Source organism: Podarcis vaucheri (assembly GCF_965113315.1).
Source record: "Podarcis vaucheri genome assembly, chromosome: Z".
Taxonomy (NCBI): domain Eukaryota; kingdom Metazoa; phylum Chordata; class Lepidosauria; order Squamata; family Lacertidae; genus Podarcis; species Podarcis vaucheri.
In genome coordinates this window covers 42,498,648-42,522,645 of record NC_138758.1, presented here as the reverse complement: position 1 = coordinate 42,522,645, position 23,998 = coordinate 42,498,648, and the positions used below count along the sequence as shown (strand labels likewise).

Here is a 23,998-nt window from a genome sequence, read left to right as displayed (position 1 = left end):
AACATAGTTTTTTAAAATTAAAAATATCCTCATGTAAATTTGGTGTAGTATAAGGTCCATATAATTAAAGCTATGGTTTTCCCAGTAGTGATATATGGAAGTGAGAGCTGGACTATAAAGAAGGCTGATTGCCGAAGAATTGATGCTTTTGAATTATGGTGCTGGAGGAGACTCTTGAGAGTCCCATGGACTGCAGGAAGATCTAACCTATCCATTCTGAAGGAAATCAGCCCTGAGAGCTCACTGGAAGGACAGATCCTGAAGCTGAGGCTCTGATACTTTGGCCACCTCATGAGAAGACTCCCTGGAAAAGACCCTGATGTTGGGAAAGATGGAGGGCACAAGGAGAAGGGGACGACAGAGGACGAGATGGTTGGACACTGCTCTTGAAGCTACAAATATGAGTTTGACCAAGCTGCGGGAGGCAGTGGAAGACAGGAGTGCCTGGCGTGCTCTGGTCCAGGGGGTCACAAAGAGTCGGACACGACTAAACGACTAAACAACAACAAGGTCATATAAGAACAGAGAAGAACATGAGGGTCAATCAAGTCCAGCATCCTGTTCTTGCAGCCCTATGCCACACTCAGAAACTTGGAAGCAGGACCTAAGGACAACTCCCCTCCATTGGTTTCAAGCAACTGGTATTCAGAAGCATTACTTTCTCTGACCCTGAAGGCAGAGCATAGCCATCATGACTAGCAGTCATTGATAACCTTGTCTTCCACTAAGGCATCTGTCAGGGGTTCAGAGACAGAGGCACAGGTGAGGGAGGAGACGGAGAGCGACGAGGAAGAATCCCAGGACAGTGAGGAAGAGGATGACAATGACTCGAGATCTTCCATGAGTCTCTCAAGTGAATCGGAGGATTCTCAGGAGGGGGCGCCCCTAGTCAGGACAAGGGGGGTCACAGGGGGGACCTGCCAGGAGCAGGGAAGCAGCAGGGAAACCCCGAGCGGGAGTGGGAGATCGGGGCCGGCTTCCCAGCAGGAACGAAGGGAAGAGAGGGGGGTTCCCAGTGTGACACACGGAGCGGAGCAGGAAAGAGACAGGGGAAGGAGATCTGGGGAGAACGTCCTGCCGGAAGAGGCGGAGAGTAGTACAGGGAGTAGTGTAAGTGTCAAAAGGAAGGTCAGGGGTAGCGAGCGCGCGCCAAGTTCAAATGTGGAGGCGCGCGGAAATGGAGAAAGCCCGGAGGAGGAGCCCAGCCCCAAAGCACGAAGGAGGGGGGAACAGGCATCTCAGGAATCCGCTTCAGGAGAGAGCAGGAGGGAAGGAACCCAGGGGGGCAGAAAGACCCTGCGGAAAAGGAAAGACAGGAAGCGGTGGTCTAGCACAAGCCTCTTAAGTTGGTGCAGGGGCGGGACTGATTCAGAGGGGACTTCAAATGTCTGACGTTACAGACTAGGGGCTGCGCGCCTCGGTTGTGGAACCAATAATGAACTGCAATAAACATCCTTGTATATAAGAAGAGCTCGGCGTTGGTCTTTTGTGAGCTGAGACCTGAGGCAGGCTCTGACAGCATCTAATCCTCTTTTAAAGCTATCCAAGTTGGTGGCCATCACTGCTTCCTGTGGGAGCTCTATAGTTGTCTATTGTCTCTCCCGAATCTTTAATAATAATAATAATAATAATAATAATAATAATAATAATAATAATAATTTATTATTTATACCCCGCCCATCTGGCTGAGTTTCCCCAGCCACTCTGGGCAGCTCCCAATCAAGTGTTAAAAACAGTACAGCATTAAATATTAAAAACATCCCTGAACAGGGCTGCCTTCAGATGTCTTTTAAAGATAGGATAGCTGCTTATTTCCTTCACATCTGAAGGGAGGGTGTTCCACAGGGTGGGCGCCAGTACCAAGAAGGCCCTCTGTCTGGTTCCCAGTAACCTCACTTCTCGCAATGAGGGAACTGCCAGAAGGCCCTTGGCGCTGGACCTCAGTTTCCGGGCTGAACGATGGGAGTGGAGATGCTCCTTCAGGTATATTGGGCCAAGGCCGTTTAGGGCTTTAGAGGTCAGCACCAACACTTTGAATTGTGCTCGGAAACGTACTGGGAGCCAATGCAGATCTCTCAGGACTGGTGTTATATGGTCCCGGCAGCCACTCCCAGTCACCAGTCTATCTGCTGCATTCTGGATTAGTTGCAGTTTCTGGGTGACCTTCAAAGGTAGCCCCACGTAGCGCGCATTGCAGTAGTCCAAGCGGGACTTCCATCATTCACCTTCATTCCCTGAGTTCTAGTCTTACAAGAGACAGACAAAAACTTTTCTCTACCCAGCTACTCCATGCCATGCATTAGTTTATGAACTTCTACCATGTCACTTCTCATGTGCTTTATCTCTAAAGTAAAATGAAACAAGAAGAAACAGGACAGTGGGGAACCCTACCAGCAAATTTTACATGGAACTTATTCTCTGGCTTCAAAATCTGAACATAGAGAGGACAATTTGGAGCAAAGTCCTTCACCGCCCAGGCCCTCAGGATAGTTTGATGATCCTACAGAAAGAGAAAAAAGCAATAATCAGAAGCCTTCCTTGCATTTATTTTCTGCATTGGACGAATTGTGTTGTGTGAGTTTCACTTCTAAAACTGCAGGGTACATGTATGCTTGAATCGCGCAAGAATTACAAAGCTTTGAAATGTGGCTTTTCCTACTGAATGCGAAATTTCAAAGCTGAAATCCAAAATGTGAACCTCAGCATTTGAAACTGGAGAGTTGTACAGCACAATACTATACATGTCTACTCAGAAGTCAGCCCCACTGAGTTAATTGAGGCTTACTCCCAAATAAGCAGGTGAAGGATTGTAGATGTCTTGGCCAGAAAAACACACCTAGTTCCCTTGATTGTTTGACTTTGGCAGGCATCCCAGATGAAATCTCACCCAGAGCTGTCAGTGTCACATGCTATACACCAAATGCAATCAAACCCCAAATAACACCACACAAATACAATTTTTAAAAAAACAAAAAAGGAAAACAAAAAAACAAACCACATTGCCTATTGGCAACTGCAATTCCTAGCTTAAAAGAAATGCTTTGTTTAAAAGTTCTTCCACATTTTTTGATCATTCTCCACTGAAAAGAAATTGTAAGAAATTATCAAGGAGTGACGGGTGGGTGTTGCTTTGACAGCTCATTTCCTGCAGGTGAAGCGCAGCCATCAGGAGTGGACCCTCCACTCACCTAGGCTCTGTCCTGCTGGGTTCTGCTTTGTCTATTCTATGGGTCAACTATGACAAATGGATGTGATCCAGGGGTCCCCTGATGTCATCATAATGATAACAGATGATTGACAGTTAGACAGCCCCACTCACATGACAAAGCACGCCCCAAGGGGTTGGGTTGAGGAGTCAAATTTCTGGCCCAAGAGACCAAAATAGTTCCCCACCCCCGGTGTAGAGAATAGTTCCGTTTTAGGGAGGCTATTGGGAAAGACTATTCCCAATCTCAAAATCGTCAGGTGGGAATTGCAAGACCAAATGCTCTTAAACTCTCCTTTGTTTGTCCAGGTATACAAAGCCCATTTTCCCCAACAGAAACTGCTTCATCAGGAAGAGTGTTAAGCCTTGAAACAGCCAAGCTGATTGTCCAGGACTTACAGCAGCTGTGCGGTCCACCTCATTTCGGCTGCTCAGAATGAAACAAGCTTCGCCATTGTCCATCCTGAAAGCATAAAAGATTCTGTCAATCAGACCCAACAGGAGGTCAAATTCCAGATAAAAGCAGGAGGGCAGAGTCTGTGTCTCAAAGTCCTTTATCCGCAAAGCCTTTGGCTTAACCTTTTAATCCCCATCCCGATAGCAACAAAATCCAAATATTTGGGTAACTTCCTTTGATCAATTTTGTTGACCTTAAATCTCCCCACATCCTTCTGTTCTCTCCCCACACCTCCACACCAATTTGGAATGTCTACATGCATGTACAAAACGCCGGATGCAACCCACCAAATTCAATAGGACGTATTTCAGGATTACACAGTCTATTAAGTGCTATGTACATTGATGGCAAGGTACAAATAATGGGTTGTATCCCATGTTAGAGTAGATTCATTGGAACTGATGGGCATGACCAGTGCTTTTTTCCAAAAAAAATATGTTTAGGGGTATGCTCATTTTGACTCAAAAAAATGAGCATTTTATAGTTCAAATTAGGAAAAATAAATACAGTAAATGGACCAAAGTACAAAGATTCACGAAATGTTTAGGGGTATGCGTACCCCTGCGTACCCCCCAGAAAAAAGCACTGGGCATGACTAACTGTGACTCATTAATTTAAATGGGTGTACTCCAAGTAGACCTTAGTTGGATACAACTGTGTGTGTGTGTGTGTGTGTGTGTGTGTGTGTCACACACACATCTTTACCCAGGTAGCAACAGTTGAATCCAATTAAATTTTACTCAGAATATGCACATTTATAAATTTCAATGGGTTTACTCAGAGTAGGACTAGCACAGGATATAGCTGTGGGTGCAATTCTTCCTTTGCTGACCCCTTCCCTCCAGATCCCTCACCTTTCCTCAGTTGTTCCCTGGGCTGAACTCTAAGTCTGTAAGTTTACTGGGGCAGAAACCTGCCCACTATCACATGGATGGCATTAAGTTAAGAACAACATTACTACTAGTAGTAGTACATAAGAACATCAGAAGAGCCCCGCTGGATCAGGCCGATGGCCCATTTAGTCCAGCATCCTGTTCTCACCGTGGCCTTCCAGATGCCTGTGGCAAACCTGCAAGCAACAGCCCTCTTTCCGCTTGTGATCCTCAGCAACACATATACTGAAGCATTACTGTTTCCAGCTGTGCAGGCAGAGCACAGGCATCATGGCTAGTAGCTATCAATAGCCTTATCCTCCACGAATTAATCTACAGGTGAAACTGGAAAAATTAGAACATCGTGGGAAAGTTCATTTATTTCAGTAATTCAACTTAAAAGGTGAAACTAATATATGAGATAGACACATGACATGCAAAGCAAGGTATGTCAAGCCTTTATTTGTTATAATTGTGATGATTGTGGCATACAGCTGATGAAAACCCCAAATTAACAATCTCGGAAAATTAGAATATTAAATGAAATCAGCAAAACAAGGATTGCAAATAGAGCAAGATTGGACCTCTGAGAAGTGGAAGCATATCTCGCTTTGCATGTCATGAGTCAATCTCATATATTAGTTTCACCTTTTAAGTTGAATTACTGAAATAAATGAACTTTTCCACGATGTTCTAATTTTTCGAGTTTCACCTGTAAACCTCTTTTAAAGCCATTCAAGTTGGCTATCATCATGGCTTCCCATGGGAGCAAGTTCCTTGGTTAAATTACGCACTGCATAACATGCTTCCTTTTACCCATCCTGAATCTTCCAAAATGCAGAACTTCATTGGATGTCCATGAGTTCTAGTGTCATGAGAGAGGGAGAAAAACTTTCCTCTATCCACTCTCTTCATGCCATGCAGAGTTTTATAAACCTCTACTGCACCACCTCTTTCTTGCCTTTTATCTAAACTAAAAAGCCCTAAATGCTGCAACCATTCATCACAGAAGAGTTTCTCCATCCCATAGATCCTATTGGCTGCCCTTTTCAGAACTCTGCAATATCATTTTTGAGGTGAGGCAACCAGAACTGTACAAAGAACTCCAAGTTGCAGCCACACTGTAGTCTTTTCCAACCTTACCTGGCAATGCCAGGGATTGAACCCGAGGCCTTCAGCATGCAAAACATGGAGCAGAAGCCCTTCCACAAGGATGGGATAGGAAAGAGTGTAACTCAGTAATTCCAATCTTTAACACGCCTTCTTCCACGTGATAAAGGAAGCAGGGAAAGGAAGGCTGTCATTCACTGGACTAACACACAGGTACGCAGGTAGACATTGGCAAACAAGTTTAAGCATCCGAATCTCACAGATCTCTTTGTGAGGCTGTGCACCTGCTAAGCCCATCTCCCCTTTCCAAACTCACTTTGCTCTCATGAGATCCTGGTCTTTCAGAGCAGATCCCTGGAGATAGATCACCCGTTGAGACCACAGTGGTATCTGCAGGACCCGACGCACTTGAATATCCATCTCTGTTGGGCACAGGATCACCACATAGTAATCCTGAAAGAGAAGCCTAGAAATATTTAGGAGCACATTTACACAAAAACTTTGGGACTGGCTTAACTAGAAAGGCTTCTCACAGGCGCCCAAGTCTCCAAATAGTAGGTCTGCGAGGATGCTGCAATTTTAAGGAAACCCTTCAGATCTTTCCAAAGCTATTAGTTCAATGTGTAATTCCATTTAACACATTCATTCATTCATTCAAAAAGAGGATCTGCAATAGTGCCCAAGCAGGATCAGGACCATGGGATTTAGTGAGGAGGGTTAACTGCTTCTCCATGCACTGTTGTTGGGGTTTTTTTTGGGGGGGATCCCCTGAAATCCAGGTGGAAGAACAGCTTGTGCACTTGGATGGGGCAGATTTTCTAAGGATCCCTACATCGGAATAAGAATGTTAACTCTCCTCTCCATTGACTTGAAACTGATTTCCCTGATTCCATGGCAGCTACCTGAAATAAGAAGGTACGCATCCACCGCAATTGTTTGTATATGGTTTTCTTTTTAATACTTGCTTTTAAATTGTGTTGATTCTATCTGTACCTTATTTTAAAATAAATAAATAAAAACAAATACTTGACACTATTTTATGCAAACTGCTCAGCAATTTACTCACCTCTGAGACCATGTGAGGGCATTATCCTATGTCAGACTGTGAATCTCTAGGCAGACGTTTGAGCCTCGGTGTCTCTCTCTTTACAATGGGACTGGAGAGCATTTTGCATTTGAGGGCGACATACCCTAACAGCAAACCTTCAAAGGGGTCAGGTGCTAGTGGGGTGGGGGGGTGGGACCAGAGGCAAAAGCAGGAGGTGCAATCTGAATACATTTCCAGCCATCCAGAAGTGGATGGTTTCTACACACAAACACACCTCCTTCTATCATCCATTCCGGCAAGCAAGAGGTATCATCACAGCTCAAAAGTGTTCCCGTCAAACAAAAGCACTTAAGGAAGGTGTGAAGCAGGGCTGGCACACCCATGGGGCAAGGTGAGACAACCGCCTCAGGTGGCAGGATCCACAGGAGCAGCAAATCCAGGCTCCAAGGAATGCATCACCCACTGCGGCGGCACACTCCTCCGAAGCCAAATCTTTTATCTTCTCAGGACCCTCCCCCCCCATGCTGCCTCTACAGTGGCCTCTTGGTGAATAGGAAGCGTGGCTGGTCTCCTCCCACCCTTGCTCCCAATGTAGACCTTTACTGCCCCCTTTCTCCTGCTGCAGATCTTCACTCACCCCTTCCTCCCAGGCCAGGGGGACGCCATTTTGTGGTTTGTCTCAGGGACCAAATGTCTTGGGCCAGCCCTGGTGTGAAACAAGGTGAGGGATGTGACCTAAGGAGAGGGGGAGTGACTGGAAAGAGAGGCCTGATGGGCCACATTTGGCCTCCAGGCCTGAGGTTCCCTACCCGTGCTTTAGAAGCTGACATAAAGGTCTTCACCTGCAGACGAGGGTGAGCATAAAACTCATTGAGGAAGTCCATGAGCAGGTCAATCTTGAGGGAGCTGACACAGAGGACCACGTGCTTCTCTGTCTGGGCTCGGTGGCGACTGTAGTTCCCTCCTGACTTCTGACGCTCCATCCACAGGTACACAAGTTCCTCAAACTGCAAGGGGGTGGGAAATGAAGCAGGTCATCTAGCAGCATAGTGGGCTTCCAAAGGCTGATCCTCCTGTGTCAACTCTGTTTCAGACAGCACCAGGCTCATTTGAGGGGCATTAATTAAATGAGTGGGGTGAACAATTGAGAGATAGAGCTACTAGAACTATCACTTTCCAACTGAGAACATTGTGATTTGCAATCACTAGCAGTGGGACTACTCAGCCACTCAAGGGTACGCTATATGTCAAGGCAAATATGTAACAATTACCCAACTTTTTTTAGAGATAGAAAGTTTTAAGAGGTTGTGATTTTGATTGGAAAAGTGGTGGGAGAGTATGCTTTACCTTTTACCCTCCCTCCAGTTTTACTGCTTGAATCAGCACTGTGTGGAGGAAACCATGTGGAAAGAAAGAAAGAAAGAAAGAAAGAGAAAGAAAGAAAGAGAGAGAGAGAGAGAGAGAGAGAGAGAGAGAAAGGAAGGAAGGAAGGAAGGAAGGAAGGAAGGAAGGAAGGAAGGAAGGAAGTTGGTGGCTGGTGCTCATTAGAACTGGTAGAGGAGAAGGCAAGGAAACCAGCAACTTGTGATGCCAGAGCCAATGACAGGAAGAACTACCCCGGTTGTAAGTGAAAAGGCAGGCATACAGCTGCTGGCTGAAAACTGACTGAGATTGTGGAGTCAGTGCCCCATTCACTCTAATGGATCAGCCTTCACTAGTGGTTCCAGTGTGCTTATTGGTGGGAATGAAGCAGAGTAAGCACCTCAGAAGAGCCCTGCTGGTCCCCTTCTCAATCAGCCTGTTCTCACAGTGGCCAAATAGATGCTTACAGGAAGCCCACAAGCAGGCCCTGAGGGCAGGAGCAATTCTCCCCACTTGTGAATTCACAGCACTGGTATTCTGAGGCATACTGCACCTGGCAGCGGAACTAGAACATGGCCCTCATGGCTTGTAAACACTGATAGCCTTCCCCGTGAATTTACCTAGTCCTGTTTTAAAGCCATGGGAAGTTGGTGGCCATTACTACATCTTGTGGAATACCTCTGGTAGTAGATGCTGGAGGGGAGGCAGAAGCAGTAGCCCCCTCCCACACAAATCCACCACCACCTTTCATGCTGAATTCCCTGGAAACGTGGCAACTGCCTCGGTGGTACATGACCCCGGTCAAGCTTGCAAAAAATCTATCATTTGCCCGATAATAAATGTTGGAAATGTAAAGAAACTGAAGGTACATTCTTTCACTTTTGGTGGACGTGCCCAAAGATTAAGGTTTTCTGGGAGATGATCTATAATGAAATGAAAAAGGTATTTAAATATACCTTCCTGAAGAAACCAGAGGCCTTCCTCTTGGGCATAGTCGGCCAATTGGTGCCAAAGAAGGACAGAACTTTTTTTATGTATGCAACAACAGCAGCAAGAATATTGATTGCAAAGTATTGGAAGACACAAGATTTACCCACACTGGAAGAATGGCAGATGAAGGTGATTGACTACATGGAATTGGCAGAAATGACTGGCAGAATCCGAGACCAGGGAGAAGAAGTGGTGGAAGAAGACTGGAAGAAATTTAAAGACTATTTGCAGAAATATTGTAAAATTGATGAATGTTAAAGGGACGTTGGATTGAAAATAAGCGGCATTGGTAAAAAGATTAACAAGAATATGTAAATACGGATTGATAATGGTTGGAAATATATAGTTATAAATAGGTTAAGATATTAAGTAAAGATAAATGATAGAGGGTAAGGATTTGCTGAATTAACTATTTGAACTGGAATACAAAAAGGGAGGTGAGAGGAGGTCGTGGAAATTAGTGAAAGAAAGATAAGATATTCAAACTGGACTGTGTTTTAAATGGTTTTTGGTTTGTTTTGTTAGTTGTATGTTAGTGTTTTGTAGTTTTTGGTGTTTTTTTCTTTTGTCGTATTGTATTGTATTGTATTGTATTGTTGTATGTTTTTTCTTTTTTGGTTTTTTGTAGTGTTGTGTTTAATTTGTTGGAAAACTAATAAATATTATTATAAAAAAGAAAGAAAGTGGCAACCGCCTCTTCTTTTGCTTTTGAAATCAGTCTCCTGGGAATCGCCTGACTAGACAGCTCAAGCTGTAAACAGTAAAGGCCAGCAAGCTACTGAGGAAAGTGATGGCTTCTCTTTTTTCCTCCCTGGCTCAAGGTATCAGCTAGTCACAGCTCAACGAGTCCGTGACAGTTTCACAGCTGAGTGAAGACTCTGGAAGTCCTCCAGCACAGTGACTGCGGAGCAAGCTTGTCTGCCTCAAAAGGTCAACTTGGCAGCCAGCTGGTGGGCAGCCAAGTGCAACATCTCCTGGTGGACCCATTAGCTCATAAGCCATAATGGGGAACTACGTCAACAGGTCCAGAGACTTGCACACTTCAAGTGGAATATGCTGTGGCTAGGGATATCAAAGAATTCTGACAAAAATAGAAATGGGAGCAGAAATTGCCAATGTTCTCTTATTTGTTCCATGCCTGGAACGAAAATCAATCCACTAACCACTGTTGTTTTTGCTTTCAGTCCACAAATGATACATGACTGATTGCACACACACACCGTTTATGTTTACTTCGCATTGAAAATGGAAAATGCAATGGAAAAATTACATTGGAAAAATGTAACAACAACATAGTTTTTAACAGAAGACAAACTGCAGCAGAAAGAAACAGTGCTGCCTGCAATGAATATAGGGCAGATGGAAGCCGATGCCTTACTTCATCCCTAGCTGTGACTTCTCTCTATTGAGAGTTCCAGATAGTTGTGTCCTAGAGCTGTAAGTTCCCCAAGAAATGTTAGGGGTGATCATGGCTGTACAACAGTGGAGCTTGCTAACTTGAGACAAAACATCTTGACATATAGAACATATTGTTGTTGTTTTAAGGAGCTCAGGTTAAAAAGTAATTGCATGAGCCTTGAAAAACTCAGTGCTTATAACTTACTAGCCTCGTGGAACCTGAGCTGTTGAGTAAAAGCTGGACTCCTTAACAAGCCTTTAAATTGCCCTTTGCAACTCAGCTCTGGTCCATCACAAGGTGAGCTGTGTGGTTCAGCTCCTGAACTGCTTTGATTCTGCAAGCACATCTTGCTCATGACTTATCTGATAGAACAACAGGAATCACACCTTACCTGCAATGGCAATACAACAAGGGCCACACAAATCATGATAACCACAAGCAGCTGCGAGGGCCAGATCTTGGGTGTGACATCACCATAGCCCACAGTGGAGAAGGTGACAATGCAGAAGTAAAAGGACTTGAAGAGGGAGAGGTTTTCACCGGCTCTTTCTAAGTGCTGGATGCCACAGGTTCTGGATGAAATGAAGGAAAGAACCAAAAGAACTGATTCCACACACAGGACCAGGATTTCCCCCCCAAACAGAATAATTTCAACCTTTTTCAATTTCAAAGGCATAATATGCATTCCATAACTGGGAACCGGTTAAGAATTCCACTTTCAGTTGTGTCATCACATCAGGCCTCAGCAGAAAGGCTAACCATGTTTCAAAGTAAACAAGTTAATCCTAGGGCTATGCGCCAGCTCTGGCTGAGTCCTGAATACCAAACTGAATCAGTCCAATTTGGGTCAACCCACAATCAGGTCAGGGAGCCTCAGATCAACCTAGGTTGGATAGAAGAATTTTGAAAGCATTCCTTGCTGGGGATTCTGTTTCACAAAGAGGCTTCTATTAGCATGATTTACACTGAAACTCCAGTTTTAAAAACAAATATTTGCCAAGTGAGATCTTACCCAGTGAAAACAAGACACAGCAGAGTGCAGATCAAAATGAGCACCTGATTGAACATAGCCGACTGGGTTCTTTGTATCGCTCTGTGTAGGTCATTCTGGGGGGAAAACACATAACCTTCATATTTACCAAAACAAGATAACAAAGCCTGCTCCAGATTATGGCAACTGGTGAACATTCCTTCATTAGATGTTTCTCAGCAGAAAATCAGGAATCCCGCAGCAGCAGAGTCTAAGCATTGTCAGTGCATTTGGACTAGATTATGGGAAGAGCCGTAGCTCAGAGGTAGAGCATTTGCTTTGAATGCAGAAGCTCACAGGTTCAATCCCCAGTTAGGGCTGGGAGAGACCCCTGCCTGAAACTCTGGAAAACTGTCCTGGCTGCCCTCACAGAACTACAATTCTCAAGGCTCCCATGGAGGGGTGGGAACAACTATTAAATCAGTTTAAGAGTTATGTGAATAATAATAATAATAATAATAATAATAATAATAATAATAATAATAATAATAATATCTATCTATTATTTATCTGTTTAATTGTTTTTAATGATTGTTTTTTCTATGTTTTTAGTGGTTGTTATTTTTATCTGTAAGCTGCCTTGAGTCCCATAAAGGAAAAGGTTGGGTATAAATTAATAAATAATAGTCTGACACACTACCCACTAAAATAGTGGGAAAGGTGGGGCACTGAATCTCCCTTTCAACCAGAAATCTTATTCAGCAACTCATCCTCCTTGTTGCCATCACCCAAAGAGTTTCAAATGCATCTTTGGAACTATCTTTGGAAACCTGTATTTAAAACTACACTCAAGACCACACTGTGCTACTTGCAAGGAAGCAAGGCATACAGACACAATGGCCTAGGTTTGGAAAGGGACTGTGTGACTGCTCTGCTGTTAGGCAGGAACTACACACGGCCTTTCCCAGATCAATCATGACAACCCAATGCACAGCCAGAAACACAGAACAGATGGAGAATGTTAAAACAATTCTATCTGTTACAAACAACAATTCCCTGGTCACTTACAATCATGTTTTCCAAGGCGTGTTTTGCCAGCCAGCAGTTCAGAAAAACCGGGATAAATAAATTCCGCAGTGGCGGCCAAAATATCTAGGCACAAACAAACAAACAAAAAAATTGCCATTATCTGCATGTTTGTTGAATTGTATGTATGTATGGGTACATTTCTGTGCATAGACAGATGGATAAAGATATACTAGGGGATCTGCGCCCCTGCTTGTTAATCTCATCAACCCTGGTCAACCACCCTTCCCCACACCTGACCATCCCCTAGCTTCATCTATCCCCTCCCCTATTCCATCACAGCTTGCCCTAGGCTCTTCCACGTCCAGCAGTTCTGCCCAGAGATCAACTCTGCAAAATCAAAAGAAAGAGAGGGCAAATGTTCTCCTGAGCCAGTGCAGAATGCTTTTCCTCTTCACCGCTGGGTAGCTACCAGAAAGTTCTGAGACATTCGTAGAATCAAAGAGTTGGAAGGGGCCACAAGGATCATTCTAATCTAACCCCCAGCAATGCAGGAATCTTTTGCCCAATGTGGGACTTGAACCCACAATCTTAAGATTAGGAGTCTCATGCTCTGCTGACTGAGCTTAGATGGAGCAGCTTCCATGCAGACTTGAGTTTCACTGTCTATATTTTCTAGAAATCAAGCTATCCTTTTACCCTTAATCATGCAGACAAGTGTATGATTTTCACTGACAATGAGGATTTGATTGCAACCAACCTTGGTGACTGCAAAATGCAGGCTATATAATACAGTTGAAATGGTGGCTGTATAATGATTAGGTCAAAATTAGATCCTCATTGTCAACAATAGTAATAACGCATCCCCCAACAATTACAATAATAAAATATGCATGTCAACCCTCTCCTTAAATAAACTGTCAGCCACTCGGGTTGTAAACTGTACATTGGAAAAGAAATAGCTTTGAGAGGTTGTGATTTTGGAGTAGTGGGAGGGTATGCTTAATACTTCTCCCTCCCGCTGATTTCCCCACCCATATGTATCTTTTGGGATGCGGGTGGCGCTGTGGGTTAAGCCACAGAGCCTAGGACTTGCTGATCAGAAGGTCGGAGGTTCGCATCTCCGCAACAGGGTGAGTTCCCGTTGCTCGGTCCCTGCTCCTGCCAACCTAGCAGTTCGAAAGCACGGCAAACTGCAAGTAGATAAATAGGTACCGCTCCGGCGGGAAGGTAAATGGCATTTCTGTGCACTGCTCTGGTTTGCCAGAAGCGGCTTGGTCATGCTGGCCACATGACCCGGAAGCTGTACGCCGGCTCCCTCGGCCAGTAAAGCGAGATGAGCGCTGCAACTCCAGAGTCGGCCATGACTGGACCTAATGGTCAGGGGTCCCTTTACCTTTACTATGTATCTTTTAGATCAATGTCATCCCACTAGAGAGCGTGCGCACGAAAGGAGCCCCAAGATTTTGACTGCCTAGGGGGCCTCTGTAGGGGTGTGTGTGTGAGAGAGAGAGAGAGAGAGAGAGATCACCAATAATAGGAAGAGCTGTCCTTGATTGGTCATAAGTGAGAAGGCAGGGATATGGGGGCTGACTGAGGAAGGAGTGCTGTTCCTTTCACCCAAGAAGAAGAAGAAGAAGAGAAGAAGAGTTTGGGTTTGATATTCCGCTTTATCACTACCTCAAGGAGTCTCAAAGCGGCTAACAATCTCCTTTCCCTTCCTCTCCCACAACAAACACTCTGTGAGGTGAGTGGGGCTGAGAGACTTCAGAGAAGTGTGACTGGCCCAAGGTCACCCAGCAGCTGCATGGGAAGGAGCAGGGAAGCGAAGCCGGTTCACCAGATTAGGAGTCTACCTCTCTTAACCACTACACCACACTGGCTCCCAAATGGAAGAGCCCCATTAGGGAAAGAGAGTGTGCATGTGGCAGTGGCTGGGGAAAGATTGCAGCAACTCCCCACCACCTGCTGTTTCTCCATTCAAATCCACAACCCCCTTAACCTGCTTTTCTCAGCAAAAGTCTCCAGTGGAGACATATTTGCATGTGGATATTCATCTTACCCTTTGAACTGGACCCTAAAAGTTAAGGGGTTATTACATTGCTGTTTCATCTGAGGATTGCTTCCCCTAAGGGGTTCAGCTTGGCATATTCAACTCCTCACTGTTTTATCTCACAACCACCCTGTGAGGTAGGCTAGGCTGGGAAATAGCCTAGTGAGCTTCATGGCTATGTGGATATTTCAACCAGGCCTCCCTGGCCCCAGTCCAGTACTCCATATAGGCTTAAGCTCCGTCTCATCAGATTTCAGTGACAAAGAATGGACCTCTTCATGTGTTATTATGGCAGATGGTTCCAAGCTTTGTCCTATAATCCTGCTGTAATCTTTGGAAGCCCAGCACCAAACTGCAGTAGGGTGGGCTATTCATTAGCAGCTGTGCTCTTGCAAAGCTCATGTTTGTTTTGAGTGAGCTGTTGCTAATGAACCCCACCAGCAGCTGTTCCCTTGCAAAAATCCTTTTTTTAAAAATCTGAATGGCAGTGACAACTGTTCTTCCTCTCTCTCTTTTTGAATGAGCAGGAGAACCTCTCAGCAACCATTTCTTTTAGCAATGTCCATCTAACACACACTTACGGTAATAATGAAGGGCACAGTGTTGATCATTTCAAGGATGAAGGTTACACGAAAGATCTGCTCACAAATGTTTCCCTAAAAAGAAAAAGAGATCCGTATTTGTTAGCCCTGCATGCATGCACAACAGGTGTGCCATCTATGTTTGGCCGTGGGGGCTGAGCTCCTCCTCAGAATTTTCACTGAGGGAGGCGTGCCCCCTCAATATTCCACAGTTGGCTGGACCCTGTCAGGCCCTCCCATGGCTGCAACTAGGCCCCACTGGGGGGCCATTCAAAGCAGGCCCAGTTGGTCTTCCTCCCACCGTGTGACATCACACATTACACCCTGCAATGTTGGGCGGAACTCAGTGCACCTGATGCATGATCAGTTTAGCCAACCTACCCTCAAGGCCATAATCTTACCTTGTAGCTGAGATAAATCAGAAGCATCGTCTCCAGAAAGCTAATGATTGCTACGCTGACCTGGAAGTGGTGGTAAGGGGAAAGCAGAGAGATTTTTAGCGCCGCTGACCAACATGAATGGAGAATTCTGCAATAGTCTAACCCAGGAATATCTGACTTGAAGGCGACTGGCTTCCTCCGTAGGGTGCTTACAAAGATCTATACAAATCACGGTCTCACTGTCAGAGGTGTTTCCCCTGGACCTTTGTAATTTCTTTTGACAGACATGTCAGCCAGCAAATTAATCACCGGTCCTGGGGACACCTGTCAGACACCTGTAACTGACAAGATATACTGAGCCATGAATCCAACTCTGATTCAGTTATCTGTCCTCTCCCTACCGCAGGTGGGTTGTAATATTTTCATTTTTTTAAGTGATGCTATTGTACATTTATTCAATTACATGGATGTGTGTATGTGTCTCTCTGTGTGTTTAAAAAGTAGAATAAGCTTGTACTGTGTTGAAAAATTGTTCTGGAAAGGAGAAGGGGGTTAATGATAGCACTGGTCCGGGACAGTCAGTGCTGTGCATAACAAGTAGAGTGATGTAAATAAGTAGAGTAAATTTCCTTCAGTTTTATCTTGTGGAGAAGAAGATTATGTTTAAATTACCAAAACATGGGGATTGTATTTCACCTGTAAAATTATATATGTTTGGATGAAACAAATTTGGCGCCAAATGGCCCTATCCAATTTTAATCAAGAATATATAAAACTACGTTTCAGACTCTTAACCACTGCATTCATTTGTGTATTTTAACAATTTTCTTCTTCACTTACCTGTATTGCCCATAATGGCTTGTTTCGGTCCACCCATATAACTGGAGTCCTGTACAGAATATGCAATAACAAAGACAAAAAATCTTGTTGGAGGATTTGATTTGAAAGCAATGGGCTCATGTTGATTGTAGCCAACTTGTCCTCCTATTGAGCTGTTTCAGACTTTGAACACAAAATGTATAAATCTGGAAACAGCACTTCTGAATTTTAAATATGACATTTTATCTCAGGATTCAAGATCTGGGAGTTTTAGGCTTGCTGGCATTTCTCCTCTCTTTTGATTTTGACAGGCACAAAACGTGAACTAACAATGCAGTGTCATGGATCAAATCTCATCTAGGCTAGGAGGTAAGATAATAAATTTGCATACTGTCTATAAAATTCTATGCAGTACAAAACACCACCACATATAAGCAATAAAATACTAAGGGCTGTTCTGTGTCAATAACATAACTGAATCAAATATTAAATCCCATTACATGTGGAATATAAAATACTTCCCAATACAAAATACTGCTGTATTATCAAATAATAAATACTGTTGTATTTACTATTTAATCCGTTCAGTAAAATATTAAATACATCTCAAGCCAACTATCACATACTGTCTAACACTATGCACCTTTGCATGTCATGTAAAAAACCCAACACAATTTCATGCTAGCTATCCAGTAAAGACAAACATAAAATGTTATTGTATATCAACGACCAAGTACATTCATACCTCGGGTTGAATGTGCTTCGGGATGAGTGCGTTCGAGTTGCGCTCCGTGGCAACTCGGAAGTAATGGAGCGCATTACTTCTGGGTTTTGCCGCTTGCGCATGCGCAGACGCTCAAAATGACGTCACGTGCATGCACAGAAGCGCCAAAACGTGACCCGCGCACATGCAGACGTGCGGACACAGGTTATGTTTGCTTCTAGATGCGAACGGAGCGGATCCCATTCGCATCTAGCGGTACCACTGTACTCTTAAATATTGAATATTGAAATAAAAGATCTTTAGTGTCAAATACCAATTGACTATACCAGTTGGGAAGCTGCTTGTTTGCTCCACATTTGGACACCTCTAAAGATATTGTAACCAAACTTTTCATGGTTCCTGAGATCAAGGAGCAGGTGTTTGTCTATGTTTGGATACGACTGGGTGCCATTTTGATTCAAGATGGCAGACAGAACATTTCAAAACTGTACTACTTTAAGCACTGGTCTCTAAACCACGTGGATTTTTCAGTTTCTCAGAATTCCAAAGGACACAAGATGGAGAGCAAAGATCTTCAGTGTCAAATATCAATACCACACACACAGAGAGAGAGAGAGAGAGAGAGAGAGAGAGCGCTTATTTTGTTTCAAAAGTAGCAGTGAAAAGTTCTGGGGACAGAGGTCAAGTTAGTTCAATTCTTCCTTCTTCTTTTTTAAATAATTTTTATTAACTGGCCAATCAAATCAAATTAAATCACATCACAAAAACTTCAAATTACAAAGCCGAATTTTAAATTTTGTTGGTGGGACCCATATTTCAAGATCCGAGGGGGGATTCTGATCATCTTCTTGCTACTGCATTAATGTCCAAATCAGACCAAATCAGTCCAAGCAGAGTTCATAATTCTATCCAGTCTTATCTTGCTGTTTCCACATCACATCTTGTTCATATATTTTCTCTTTTTTCTTTATGATCTCTTCTGATAGTCTCCTTAAGCCGATAAACACCAATATTAATCCTGTGTGAATTTTTCCGTTCTTCCAATCCTCAAATCGAGATGGTTTCCATATATCATCGCCTTCATAGATAACATCGCTCTTTCCATCATTAATCTCGCAAAACTGTCGCTCTTAAGTCCCTCTGAGGAGTTTCACCCACAATATAAAAGCAGCTCTATTTCTCTATTTCTCCTCCCAGACTCAAGACCTATGACAGAACTTCCCAATATGGCGACGGCATTTTTAACTGCGTCATTCCAAAGCCCTTATACATTCCACGCTCTTCTTAAAACATGCTTTGGTTCGAAATTTTATCTCCACACAGCCTTAAATCCAAGTCCTTAAAACGACATTTCTGACTCGTGAGGGGAGAGGATTCTTGTTTAATCACATAAGGAAAGAAAGGAAAGTTTTCCCCCCCTTCCCCATCAGTCATTTGCCATACAGTATCTTGGCGTATCTTCTCATGATTTATTCTTGTCTTGTTTTATCAGAGATCTCTTCTGTTAGCAGTCTTTACTCCCCCTCCTTCCTTGAAATATGTGCATTCTTTCCTCCAAATTGTTTGTTTTGAAGTTCTTGCAGCTAGTGGCGCGGATCAGGGACAGTGTCCAGGAGTGCCGGAATCCCACCGGAGGGCTTTGTGCCTAGTGCCCCCGTACCCACAAATTTGGGGGTGGTATAGGGCACAGCAGGCAAGGGCAGTCCCCCCCCATCCTGGGGGGGGTAGGGAGGCTAATTACTCCCATCATAGCCTCCAAATTACCTCGTGTGGGTCGGAGAGATGTTATTGTCAGCCATCTTCCGATGCGCCCCCTAGTGGCCCGGTTCAATTCTTCCTTACACTTAGTTTCACTCAGCTCTGGGAGGCGACGTTCTTCTCTTACCCGAATCATTTCTACAAATGTGCTGTCTGGTCTAGCAGTTTAGTTAAGCAGATTACTAAGTGCATTCCTCCATGGGGGATGAGCAATTTCCAACGCCCCTCTTCGCTTGCTATGCATCCTAATATCTCACTTACTGGAATTTGCATATTCTCCCTTTTAAGCTCCAACCTGGGAACACAGAGCACTTAACAGCAGCCAAAGGTACCATATTTTTTGCTCTAGAAGACTCACTTTTTCCTTCCTAAAAAGTAAAGGGAAATGTGTGCGCATCTTATGGAGTGAATGTAGGCTGCGCAGCTATCCCAGAAGCCAGAACAGCAAGAGGGATTGCTACTTTCACTGCTCAGCGATCCCTCTTGCTGTACAGGCTTCTGAGATTCAGAATATTTTTTTTCTTGTTTTCCTCCTCCAAAAACTAGGTGTGTCTTGTGGTCTGGTGTGTCTTATAGAGCAAAAAATATGGTATATCTTTCCCTGATGTTCAGGCTTTGAATAGGTTGTTGCTTAAAAGGTCCTCCCTCAGAAAATCCCCTTTCCTTGGGATCATCAAGCAGCAGATCGCGTGGAGTGAGCAATAGGGGGTGAGTCCTCCCCACACTGTGAAGTGGGATCTGAGGGCCTCCAGGCTCACCTAGGATGAGGAGCTGCATTGCACAGGTAACAAAGTCGGCCTGGCAACTGCCTGCAACAATTACTTCCAGGCTTCAGCTTTTGTCTTGGGGAAGAGATCCGCTGCCCCAAACCTGGACAGAGACTTCCAGCTGGTGTAGGCAATATTGAGCTAGATTGACCAATGGTCAGATTTGGTAAAAGGCAGCCTCTCTTGTCCTTTCTATACAGCTGCATAGAGGCTCTGTCTCACCCAGTGAGCCACTTTTTCATGCCAGGAAGGGGTATTTAAAACATTATTATGGGGTGTAAGCAACTCCCCCACTCCCCATCAACAACATGATTTTGCAGATTATATAAACTAGCCTGTCATTTGAGCAAATCCACAGATATATAACCAGAAGGGCCACTGGCCCCCGACTTACCAGTTGATTTGTGTTGATGACTGGTTGAAAGTTGAGGAATTGTGTTTTTCGCATTCCCAGCTGAGTGAAAATAGTATAAAAATAAAATGCCTTTTAGAAACAGTACTCAGGCTACAGGAAGCTACAGTAGGGAGTTAGTATTTCAGAAGACAGCATGTTGCTTTTAATTGAAATAAACTATGTTAGGAGCCCTTTGGATTGGTGGGGTTTTTTTTGGGGGGGATTGTCTTCTGCAACATGCCACTGACACAAGAACAGCTTACTAACAGTGAATGCACGTGGGGTCATCTACACATTATTCTACTTGTCCTGCGATGCCCCCCCCATGTTACCACATTAACGCCATCGGGAGGGGCACTCTTGCATCACAGCATGACAAGGTAGAGAGTAGAGACAAAACAAACAAATAAATAAGCCTGGAACATTTGTAGTAGGAAAAGTTTTAGGATTTCAGTAGGTAGTTATGGCACGTGCCCTGAAAGCAGAGTGTCTGCCCTGAAACTTTTGCAGGTGCAAATAATATTGAAAGTGGGATCACACATGGCTGCCCCAATACCATCATGAACACAAATAATCATAGATGCACAATAAAACAGGCATGCTGTAGCAGAGAGAAAGGCTCTCACCATCCTATCTGTTGTGGGTCATCAAGCAGAACACGGACAATGTAAAGGAGGCAGGTAAGGAGCTTCAGGGAGAAGTTGAAGAGGCGGATTCTCAGACCTGTAGCAAATGGAACAAATGACAGCTATTGGGTAGCCCTAAAACAAAACACACACAAACCCAAGAGTGCCCCAGACATATTTTTGAGCTTGTGACAACAGCAGACACGTCACTTTCAAGAACCATGGAGCATCCAGAACACAGAACTGTGACAAGTGATGCTAATGGCCTGGAGAAGGCATTTGGTATCACATTACATTAAAATAATTTTAAAATACCGATGTATAATTATAAATTCTCAAAAATGGTATAAAAATAACAGTAAAAGATATAATCAACAAAAACATAAAGCAACAGTCCAAACAGCACAATATTAGGTTGGGGTATGGGGGAGGGGGAGGTTGTTGCTGGTTTTGATATTATTTGTTTCAGATCCTATTGTGATTTATGTGGAATTTTAAAAATTTGGTTGTGTACTTCTTGATGTTTTATTTACAGTGGTGCCCCGCAAGACGAATGCCTCGCAAGACGGAAAACTCGCTAGACGAAACAGTTTTCCATTTTGGAGGTGCTTCGCAAAACGAATTTCCTATGGGCTTGCTTCGCAAGACGACAATGTCTTGCGAGTTCCTGCTGGTTTCCCCCCCTTTTTTTTCTAAGCTGCTAAACCGCTTATCAGCTGATCCGATCAGCAGATAAGCCACTAAAAGCCGCTAATAGCGCTAATCCGCTAATCCGTCAATGGGCTTGCTTCGCATGACGAAAAAACCGCTAGACGAAGAGAATCACAGAACAGATTCTTTTCGTCTTGCGAGGCACCACTGTATTGCTTGTGACTGCTTTTGTTATGTTTGTAATTATGTGTATTTTATGTTGTAACCCACCTTGTGGGTTAACTATAGAAAGGCAGCATGCAAATGAAACTTGCACACCACTTGACTGTAATAAGAAACCTCAAAGTGGTTTACAAAAAGGTAAAACAATAAAATCAAGAAGAATTCACAGCCATAAGTCCCTTTACTCCCAAATATTGTGCACAGAGCTGCACTGCAAAATTCAGAGAAGTGCAAATTTCAAAAGGCGGCTGGGTTTTGGTTCCTGCACCATTTTGGAAAGTGCGTATTAGGTAGTCCACCTTTAACTGCAAACTGAATTTAATTTCTCTTCCCTTCCCCTTAATCCAAATACACTGCTCACAATGGGGGTGGGGGAACAAAAGGGGGGGATGTTATCTCATTATGTTACAAATGCTTGCTTCTGGGAACATCTGCTTTCAGCAACATTTAAACATCTATTGTCACTTCATCAGGAGAAACAAACACACATAGTAATTTGTGTTGCTTAATATAGCAAGGCTGCCTAAGGATCATTTCTCTGAGCTGTGTTACCAACAATTGCCCCGCCCCCAAAAAATCGACTGCCATTTGCCCAAGAGCTTTGTGCTGCGCCCATCATTATTTATCATCTTTGTGCTTTAAATAAGCACAAATATGATAAATAAAAGTAGCAGGCATATCAGCTTGTTGAAATTATTCCACACTTCATCTTCCCTGCATGGGGAAAAGTTCAGGACAACTGTTATCAGAACACCCAGAGTAGAGAGCTCTGAGGATATTGCATTAAATTGTTTTTCCACCCTTCATGATATGTTCATTTAAGAAAATCCTATCCATTGGTTGTAATAGTAGTATTAGTTTTGGTATTATTACAGTTTATTGCCTGCCATCAACCTCAACATCCCAGGACAGGTTACAGCAATCAAAACACAACATCAACATTAAAATACAATATTACACAACATGCAGCAGGGGTCGGGATATAAGAGCATAAGATGAGCCCTGGTGGATCAGAATGAGGCCTTTGCTAGGGGTGGGGATCTTGTTCAGTCTGAGAGCCACATCCCCTTCTGGGGGTCATGTGACGGAGGTGGGCGGGGCCAGAGGTAAGCAAGCAACAAATGGAAATTCTACCTTTGTCCACCAGGCTGCTTTCTGCACACCCCTCCCTATCCTCTAAGCAAGAGGCATTGTCAGAGGTCAAGGACACATCCCAGTCAAGCAAAAACACTCAAGGAGCAAAGCAGCCTATAGAGAGGACTGGAGGCAGTAGCGGTGCACCCCATTTCACCACCTGAAGTGAAATGGAAAGGTGCCACCCTGTTCATGAGCCAAATACCAATTCCCCTCTTGCTGCCCCTGCCAAAGCCTTGCTTGCTGGGGTTGTGTGGCTTCTGGGTTCCAGCAAGATCTCACATGCTTCCCCAGTTCAGGTGGCGGGGGCATGGCCACAAAGGGGCCTCTTGGTTCCTGCCCCTTGAGGCAGCTGCCTCAACCTGCAGGGAAGATTCAAAGGGTTTGGTCTATAAGCTCCCTGTACCTACTGATTCACCACCACAGTCCGTACCCCAGACAATCCACCACCACCATGGACAGGGAGGTTTATTTCAGTTTTGGAGCCTTGCTTAGTAGGAGATATTATGGGTGAGAATCAGCACTGGTGGAGGAAAGGAGGGGTGGGGGAGCACACCGCCCCCGGCACCATCGGGGAGGGGGGTACCATCGCGGCCGCCCCCCAAATGTGCTACCCCCCCCACTGCGCTTGGCGCCACGGCCTCACAGTGCCACGCCCCCACGGGTGGCATGCCACGCCCACAGGACGTGCGTCACACCCCTGGGATGCATGTCAGCCATGCCCCCGCCTGCTCTCCGCCCCCGGTACCGGAGCATGCAGCTTTGCCACAGAGAAGCAGTAGGTATAATAATGGTTCAGTGCCCCCTCTCATTTACTGATCCTTCCCACTAATCCCCTCCTTTCCATCCGCACACTAGCATAATGAGGCAAAACTGAGTTTGTAGAGTTTTTCCTGAAGCATCAATGTGCTCCCTCATCAAGCTCCCATTATCTCTGCCTAGAAGGAAGACTGTGATTCTAGGGAAGGCACATCAAAGAGCCCTGCCCCACACCTTTAAAAGTGCTCTGGTCAGATTTCTACTAAAATTGAATATGAATTTGCAAGAAGGGTTCCACCCTCCTACGCAAAACTGGGAGCTTCCTCTCCCAAAATGTGAAACCTAAAACAAAGAAGAATCTTGCTTCTATGGAAATTGGGAAGTGCTCAGAAAAATCAGTCATCTGGACATACGACGCTGTAGCATTTGCAACCAATAGATGGAGCCATTGTTGTCCCGAAGCAGCACTCCAGAGAAGACCTACCCTTATTTGTAAAAGGAAAAGGCTTCAGATGTGAGCAAAGCTGTATTAACAACAATTGATGGCTCAAGTTCAGAAGCAGAAATGTGTGAAAACAGATGAATCATGCTCCACATTAAATGATCTGTTACTTCCACCAGCTGTTAAATCACCACCGTTGCAACCCACAATATAAATCAAATAGATCAGCATGGTCAATTCAAGCCCAGC

The 23,998-nt window shown here is 44.3% G+C and overlaps 1 protein-coding gene across 5 annotated transcripts in view; it reads right to left on the bottom strand.

The window, feature by feature from the left end:
• KCNT1 (potassium sodium-activated channel subfamily T member 1) overlaps positions 1 to 23,998 on the bottom strand; it is a 206,176-nt gene that overhangs the window by 47,668 nt on the left and 134,510 nt on the right. For all 5 annotated transcript variants that reach the window (XM_082208802.1, XM_082208806.1, XM_082208803.1 and 2 more), the window contains 12 exons: positions 20,542 to 20,638; positions 19,916 to 19,975; positions 16,294 to 16,342; positions 15,475 to 15,534; positions 15,074 to 15,148; positions 12,482 to 12,565; positions 11,456 to 11,550; positions 10,835 to 11,015; positions 7,535 to 7,699; positions 5,961 to 6,097; positions 3,605 to 3,668; positions 2,392 to 2,500 (listed from right to left, as the gene is read on the bottom strand). In XM_082208802.1, coding sequence (XP_082064928.1) covers positions 2,392 to 2,500; positions 3,605 to 3,668; positions 5,961 to 6,097; positions 7,535 to 7,699; positions 10,835 to 11,015; positions 11,456 to 11,550; positions 12,482 to 12,565; positions 15,074 to 15,148; positions 15,475 to 15,534; positions 16,294 to 16,342; positions 19,916 to 19,975; positions 20,542 to 20,638 — 1,176 coding nt within the window. The remainder of the gene's footprint in view (positions 1 to 2,391; positions 2,501 to 3,604; positions 3,669 to 5,960; positions 6,098 to 7,534; positions 7,700 to 10,834; positions 11,016 to 11,455; positions 11,551 to 12,481; positions 12,566 to 15,073; positions 15,149 to 15,474; positions 15,535 to 16,293; positions 16,343 to 19,915; positions 19,976 to 20,541; positions 20,639 to 23,998) is intronic.